Source organism: Durio zibethinus, chromosome 22, assembly GCF_047325235.1.
Source record: "Durio zibethinus cultivar Kanyao isolate XHJ-2024 chromosome 22, ASM4732523v1, whole genome shotgun sequence".
In the NCBI taxonomy this organism is placed as follows: domain Eukaryota; kingdom Viridiplantae; phylum Streptophyta; class Magnoliopsida; order Malvales; family Malvaceae; genus Durio; species Durio zibethinus.
This window is the reverse complement of record NC_143183.1, coordinates 12,665,573-12,674,177: the sequence shown is the minus strand read 5'-3', so window position 1 is coordinate 12,674,177 and position 8,605 is coordinate 12,665,573. Positions and strand designations below refer to the sequence as shown.

The 8,605-nt window shown below is 29.3% G+C and overlaps 1 protein-coding gene across 1 annotated transcript; it reads right to left on the bottom strand.

Annotated features, from left to right (window-relative positions):
• Window positions 1-334: 334 nt before the first annotated feature.
• LOC111307936 (putative GPI-anchored protein At3g06035) lies at window positions 335-3,411 on the bottom strand. The gene is made up of 2 exons (XM_022906289.2): window positions 3,113-3,411; window positions 335-1,049 (listed from the first exon to the last, which is right to left on the bottom strand). Exons 1-2 carry the CDS (start codon window positions 3,195-3,197, stop codon window positions 544-546), a joined length of 591 nt encoding a protein of 196 aa, XP_022762024.1. The 5' UTR covers window positions 3,198-3,411; the 3' UTR covers window positions 335-543.
• Between the last annotated feature and the right edge of the window lie 5,194 nt (window positions 3,412-8,605).

The following is an 8,605-nucleotide window of genomic DNA, read 5'->3' as shown; positions in this document are numbered from 1 at the left end:
TCCTCTAATATCATACTTTTGCGTCACTTTCAATTATCACAAAGGAGAATTAAAAAGAATAAGTGTGTTTGATTTATGAAAATCTCTGTTTTCTATTTTCATTTTCATAAAAAATAAAGAATGAGTGAAACTTTTTGTTTAGTTGAAATAAACAAAAATTATTTTTAAGAAATGAAAATAAAAATAGACTAAATTTAGAGAATAAAAAAAACTAGTTTTCAATGAAAACATTTGAGAGAATCAGAGAAGATGAAAACACGGGAAAAGGGAAAAAGAATTTCCAAACTTATTAACAAGACAACGACAAGAAGCAAGGGAAAAAGAGACTCATACATGCATAAGATGATCTCATGTAGTCCTTTTCAAAATGGTATTATGACTAGCAACATCAAGTATCAAAGTTCAAAGAACTTGATTAATTTGTCTAAAGAAAGTGCGTATAATTGGTGATTCATAGTTTTCCTATCTGTTAAAACAATGGAATATGGTCCTTTTGTTATCCTCTGCAAATGAATAACAGTGCCGTAAACAACAGACAGGTGCTTATAACAAGTAGAAAGCAGCCACCAGCAGGAATAGCAGGTGATACATTAAACTGATCTCGGTAACCACGCTAGTTGCACTAGTAGCTGGTGCATAGCTGCCTTCAGGTGTACCTGTTGTCAGAACAACAACTATCCAGTCTCCATGTGAGCCAATCCCAACTCCTGTATACTTGGTATCATTGAGATTATCAGAATACTGGGACTGTGTAAAGTTAGTGAGCACAAGATCTGGAACCAAGTTTGGAACACAAGCAGGCATTACCGCTCCATCCCTTGTAATGGAGACATTCAAATGGCATTTACCCAAAAGGTTTGGATAGTCAGCAAACTGTGGTTCAGTGCCTGGAACTGTGTTGGCACCAGTGGAGTTTGTGCAAGGTTGGTTCTTGAATTGATCAGCTAGTTCATCAGCAAGGCACGCAGCATTGTCATTTTTTGTCAGGCTCGTTAAGTTTAATGAAGCTCGATAGCTGTTGATGCCTTTAAGAAGATTATCCTTCTCATCTGTAGATGGTCATGGTGAAATCCAGTGACTAGATATATATTGCAGAAGGGCAAGAAAGTATTCTCCATTTATAACAAATAGCGTTGGACTGCCATTTCTTTTTTGAAAGAACAAAGAAATATGTTCTATTTTAGGTGTCAATGAATATGTGAAGAAAATCAATTTTCGTCCTTTTCTTGATAAAAAAAAATAAAAACCATAGCTCCAAGGCAGAAAATTTCCTGCAAAGCTAAAATTACTGAGCAACTAAATGTAAGAAAGATAGTGCAACTCAAGAAGTTACTCAAACCTTAAACCAATTAATCCATACCAAGGTCAGATTGCTCCAGAGTCTTTCTTAACTAGCCAAATCTCATCAGTCAACTTATGATATCAGAGAAAAACATTTATTATTCCATACAAGTCATGCCACTTCACAAACACTTCCCTCATGATTGACATTTCAGAATATAGGAACCAGTAATTGTTTTCTGCAGCCAGAGAGTAATATGAAAGCTTTTAGTTCGAGAGAGGAAAGTGTAGGGACTGATCAATCTCAAACCCAAATTCTAGTGATATGGCTGCACAGCATACTTTTATAAGAATCAAGAGATTGCTATCGAGAAATCAATATTAGCACAACCAACCTTTCGAAGACTCTAACTTACACCAATTTTGTTAAAATAATAACTTGACAAGGATTTATGGTCCGGATCCGTGAAATATTATGACATTACCAAATGGAAATTCCAAGTTTGATGTGGGAGATCTCCTCCAGATCCTCTAAGCATGACCTATTTGAACCCCCACCTAGTTGAAATTTGTTGGTTCATGTGAGCCTAGTTCTGATTGGTCCAGGTTCTTGCCTAGGTTGACAACAAGGCAGGCTGAACAATCTCAAAGCAGATTGTATATCTATGAGCTTGGAAAATAACTTTAAGAGAAAGATTAACTTTATCATTGGTAAATAATTCTATTAGCTAGGGATCTCAGATAAGTTAGCGGATTTAGTAGATGGTTGCTTCATTGTTACTCTAAAACAATATATTTGGATGTACAAGCAGATTATCAAGAGCTACAATCTATCCAGAAATACACATTGCTACTTCAGTACCAAACAAAATAGAAAAGCTGTAAAGATGTTGACAACTATCACACAGTTGTTTCAGTTAGCTACTTGGATGATCTGTAAGATTTTCTCAACAAGCAAAGACACCAAAAAGGGTTGAAATTTTTAGCATGGCCTATGGCCTGTTTTCTGGATCCGTTCACTAGGTCACAGCTGTGACACAACCAGAGGTAACCTTCTCCCTTCTCATTGGGAACCCGGCCTCAATGTCAAGATTAAACTTATTACCTCAATATTTATGGCAAGAAGATAACACTAGGTTGAAAGGTTCATTGTGAACTTTCAAACCTTGCTAAACTAGCAAATTTCTAACAAGCATCAGAGGGCATCTATCACACCAGTAATCACCTTTCATATAGAACGAATACATCATTGGTATGCTGGTATAATGAAACTGGGAATGGTACCGGGTCTCCCCAGAAAAGGCTGGATCAATATAGGGAGATCAAATTGTCATATAATTTTCTCTTCTTACCCGATCAAGAACAAGAAACAAAGAATGACAAATAGGATCAACTGCAACTATTAACAAGTAAAAGACTCTACAATCTTCAAACTTCAAAGGCTCCCATACACTATAACAGAACACCAATTTAAACACATTTAAGGTCATAATTAGCAAAATCATATTAAAAATTCTACTCGATGCATCCAATTGAGTTCTGAAATGGGTTCATAAATATGGATGCAGCGTGTCTAAAAGCAATGTACATCCAAAATACTTATAGATCTCTTGTATAAGCAATAATATCTGCATTCAATAATGATGTGATAGATATATTCAATAACCATTTATCAATGAACAAACTACACAGATTTCAGACAAATCAACAAAGTCAACGATCAAACAGCATTGCTAAAGAAAGAAAGAAAGAAAATACCCAGATCCAGAAGTTTAAAAAAAAGGGGAAATATAAAAAAAGAAAAACCCAAAGTGAAGCAAAGAAAGGTTACCAGTGCCACAGAAGACAGGGGAGTTGATGAAGAGAAAGGAAAGAAGGAGCAATGAGAAGAAAAGAGAAAGCTTTGAAAATGCCATTGTTTGATGCGTGATGATGATTGACGATGGGAGTGCTTGTTGTCTGAAAGGAGAGTTAAGTTAAAGGGGGGAAGAGTTTGGAAGGATGTCGCTTTCTTTGTGGTCACTGTTTGTCCACCGGTAAGACTAGTTTTTCCATTCCCTTAATTAGGAACGTTAGACGTCTGAAAGCGTCGTTCGACCAAGGGGGACCGACACAGATCATAACAAAAGCTGTACAAAACTACGCCGTTTCTCTTTTTTCTTTTTGCCCTTTTTCTTAACATGTTTTTTCAGTAAGTTTTCATTTTTTAAAGAGGTCCTTTTCTCCGTTCCGTCAATAGAAATTTTAAATTAAAAAACTTTCATGTGTATTTTTAATTATATTAACTTTTTTATTTTTTAATATCTCTTACGTAACGGCACTCTAACCTAGTTGGTGTAGTTCATAAATTCTATCTGCGAAGTGTGAAATAATATTTTTTTAATATTTCTTCACTAAATTTGATAATTACGTAGTATATGTTGAGAGCTTTTTATTGTAGTTATAAATTTAAATCTTTAAATATATTATTACATAAAATTAGAAAAACATGATTGCATATTAGAAATATGTGAATTTTATAAAAAATAATATTTTCCCTATACTTCGTTGCAGGACAATATATTATTATTATTATTATTTTCTAAAATGCATGGTATGGTGCTCTTTTAAATTGTGAATGGAAATATAAATTTTTTATTTTGAAAATTTTGTATATATGATTTTTTAATTTTTGAATTATTTATATTTTAGGTTAGTTTATTTTTATTCAAAGATTAAATGCTCATTTTATAATATTGAAAAAAATAAAATGATCATTTTATAAAATTAGACAAGTGTCAATTATAACCTTTTCATGAATTCTTTTAACATAATTTTAAATTTTTTTATTATTTACATTTTAGGTTGTTTTATTTTGATTCAAAGATAAATAGTCATTTCATAATAGAGGAAAAAGCAAAATGGTCATTTTGCAATGCTAAATAGGTGTCACAATGTAATATTTTTGGGGATTCTAAAATATATAGATATTATTTTTTTTATTTTTTATTATTTACATTTTAGGATATTTTATTTTCATTAACGAGTAAAATGGTTATTTTATAATGTTGAAAAAGGTAAAATAGCCATTGTATAATATTGGAAAAATGTCAAAATATAATTCTTGAAAATTCTTTTAATATATTTTTAAATTTTTTATTATTAACATTTTGGGTTATTTTATTTTCATTAAAAGATAAAATGATCATTTTATAATATTAAAAAGGGTAAAATGGTTATTTTAAACTATTGGACATGTGTCAAAATATAACCCATTCGAAAATTCTTTTAATATATTTTTAAATTTTTATTATTAACATTTTAACTATATTATTTTGATTAAAGGGTAAAATTATCATTTTATAATATTGAAAAAAGTAAAATGGTCATATTATAATGTTAGAGAGATGTTATTATTAACATTTTGAGTTATTTTATTTTTATTAAAAGGTAAAATGATTATGTTATAATATTAAAAAAGGTAAAATGATCATTTTATAATATTGGACAAGTATCGAAATATAATTTTTTTGGAAAAATTTTTATATATTTTTATTTTTTATTAACATTTTAATTACATTATTTTGATTAAAAGGTAAAATTATTAATTTAAATGTTAGAAAGGACAAAATGATAACTTTATAATATTGAACATATGTCACTCTCTAATTTTTTTAGGATTTTTTAATAGAGAGTTATAAATTATGATATATATACCTTAGAAACCTAGTATAATAACTTTCAACATGGAGAGACCTGAATGTCATAGGTTAAAAGTAGCATATTACTAGGGTTAAATTTAAAAGAACTATATAAATTATACATAGCATTATGTTGTTTTCAGTAATATAAGAAATATAAATAGAAATTTGAACTCTTAAATCTATCCTTCACAAGGGTAACAACCATTAAGTTAAATTTGGATCGTTAACATTAATTGATGCATAAGGGTTTTTTTTTTTTTTTTTTTTTTTTGTTATCAAGAAATAGACTTTTATTCAATATATGTAAAAGAATCAGTATTACAAATAGAGGGAGGAAAGCTGTTTTCCCAAACATGTTCATGCCTATCATAGGCTCCACTTTTGTAATATTAATTTGTAAAATAAAAGCCTCATAGCATTGCTCGAGTTTATTTTTAGTAAAGAAATAATTTATATTTTTATCTTATCCTGTTATATTCGTCCTTCTACTTAATGATTGAATTTAAAAAATGCATATTTATCTAATTTTTAATAAAAATAAATATTATCAAAACAATATCAATAATAATAGTTAATATTAACTAAACAAAATAGATCTCCTAACAATTATAAATCCTGTGGCACAGCATGAGGAAATTTTTTAGTTTTAATCAAATCAACATTTTCCGGAATAAATTTGTTAATTGTTTTCTCTTGGGTTCCAAAACTGCAACATATAATAACAAATTCATCTAAATTGATTTAATTACCATAATCGATAATTAAATGAAGCTTACTTACGTGTTTTGAAGGCAAAACTTATCCATTTTTTACAATCATGGAATTTAAACAATTTATAAGGGGATTGGTTTTGAATTTTGGGTTATTTTTTAAGAAAGAAGATCAAATTTCAAGTTAATTTTCGTTGCTTTCATTAAATTATTTAAGGCTAAATGAGAGCCCATAAAGTTGATTAAATAATATCTGACATTCTGTGGTTCTATTGTTCTTCATTCATCATTTCACCAAAATAGAAAGAATCCCCATTAATTCTCCATCTGTCATTATTCCATTGATAATCTTTTTTTACTTGTTTATGGTTATCATGTGAACAAAGAAACATGTCGATTTACATGGGACATATATTTGTGCAGTATGAGTATTTAATATTATATAGTCACATAATATTATATTGTTTATTACATAATGAATAAATTATATAGTGACAATTTTTTTTAGCATAATTGTTGATTATTGTATCCCACACTTTCATTATGCTAGGACATTTGTTGGCAAGGGTCTTAAATTTATGTAGAAAATTGAGACAGCGAATGATTTGATGGTTAATCTTACGAGTTATTAAACATTTATAATAAAGTTGGTTTTATGAACATTAGTAAGATATTATATTTAAAGTTTGGGAAAATACTTGTTGATGTACTTAAGATAGTTAATGATAAGTTAAAGGGTTAAAAAAGTCTCTGAATAATAATTAAAAAATGAATTGAGCCTCTAATGATTTATTGCACTTAATCGAACATTTAATCTTTTATTTTGAATCAATTAATCCCTAATTTGGATGGAAAGCTAAACTTTTATTAACTTAATTGACACGTGAACATTAATTGGTAATGTGGCACATGACATAGTAAAAAAATCTATTACATTCATTTATTAGTGCAAGGAAAATAAAATATAAAATGAAATGAGAAAATTTTAAGAAAATTTCAAAACTACAAGATTATGTAATAAAAATTCAAAACTCTTTTCCCTTTCATTTTCATATTTCTTTCTCTCTCTAATTGTTTCAACCCCAAATGCTAGCCTTCCATAAATCCAAAATTTATGATTTTTTGTCATTATCACCTCTATCCTCTACTACCACCAGTAGTGCACTGGTGCCTGATTTCTCTTAAAATCCATCCAAAGATTCCTCTCTTCCTCCTCTTTCTATTGTCTAAATGGTTTTCTCAAAAACACTCCTTAAATGCCTAGATCTGACCTTAAAGCTTGCAACCTCTAGACTTGAAATAACCTTTCGTCGTCACTACAAAAGCTTTGATCTTCTAATATATTGTTCCCTTCCCAAAAGCTTTACTCTCGTACGAAAACAAAATCTCGAAATGTCATAGAGCTCTGTATTTCTTGGCTTGTCTTGATTTTTTTTTTTTTTTTTTTTGGTATTGTTTTAGGTTAGGTGGTTATGAGAATCTTGTGTAGGTGAGATGGCTGACTTAAATTAATAATCTTAAAAATCTCTTCGATCAATTTTAGTTTTTTCCTAAGCTTATTGGTCTGATTTATTAGATGTTGGTAGTTTTTACACTGTGATGAAAGTGTTTATGGTTTCTACACCGTGATGAAAGTGATTTTTCCTAATTATTAATTAAAATCCATTCAAAAAAATTTTTTAATTATTTTTTATGGTATCTAAAAAGTCTAGATCTATATGTATGTATGATTATTATTTTTACAATCATTTTTTGTGTTTTGGGGTTTTTGAAATGACAGAGGCAATGGTGGCTTGAAGGTGTTGATGGAGGTTTATGAAGGGGTTGATTATATTTTCGTAAATTTAGTTTATTAACATAAATATTTTTGTCATTTCATTTTATTTTTTATTTTTCTTACACCAATAAGATAATGACACATGGACATTAAATGGTGAGCAAAATCTCGCAAAAATCCTTATGAGCCATAATTGATTCTTTTTTTGCTGCATCATTTGGCACGAGTTAAAAAAATCTACGTGTACATTGATTTAATGGTAATCATGTTTCCATCCAATTTAGGGTTTAATGGATGCAAATTTAAAGATTGAGAACTTAATTGATTGAAATAAACTATTATGGGCTCAATTCATTTTTTAATTATTGTTTAAGGGTTTTTTTGTTTTTACCATTTAATCTTAATGATAATAGAAGCTTTCTTGATATGATAAGGTATATGGTAGATCACAGTGCAATTGATGTATATATAAAATGTCGCATAGATGAAGCTTTATTATTCTTGAGGTCTTAATAGGACTTGAAATGAAAAATGTATCTAAGGTAGTGATGAATGAAGGGTTGGGAAATGAAAATGTAATAAATGAAGGCCTAGTGAATGAAGGGGTTGTGAAAGAAAAGGTTGTGAATGAAGATGTAGGAAATGAAGATGTTGGCAACAAACAAGTGCAAATGATACAAATAGTTGTGAAAGGGAAGATCATACTTACTCTATACAACATTAAGATTTGAGTGGTAATGATGATGAAGAAATGGTTGATGCTATATCTAAAATTAAAGTTATGTTAGATGAAAGGGGAAAGGTAGGAAACATGAAGTAGATAAGGGAGTTGAAATTGTTATGAATGTGGTTGGGGATGGAGTTGATAATAATAATAAAAAAAACAAGATCAAATTCAACCTCACTAGATGATGATTGTATTAGTGATCTTGACAAAGGATATTAAAGTGAGAACTATGACTTAGATGAGTCTGGTGACCTTTTTAATGATGAGAATAAAATGGTTGATGATACAACCAGGATGAGAAATAAGTTTCTATTGTATGATCTAATTGCAAATACCTCTTATAATGAGTAAGTCATATTGTTTGAAAATTTAAAACAATTTAAACATGCTGTGTCATTACTCTTTATTAAGGTAAATAAGGGTATCA

What these genes read in the sequence shown, in the direction of transcription:
- LOC111307936 (XM_022906289.2), bottom strand. Translation starts at nt 3,197, where the DNA reads ATGGCATTTTCAAAGCTTTCTCTTTTCTTCTCATTGCTCCTTCTTTCC. An exon ending in CCCTGTCTTCTGTGGCACTG is followed by an intron (nt 1,050 to 3,112) that starts GTAACCTTTCTT and finishes GACCATCTACAG; the next exon opens with ATGAGAAGGATAATCTTCTT.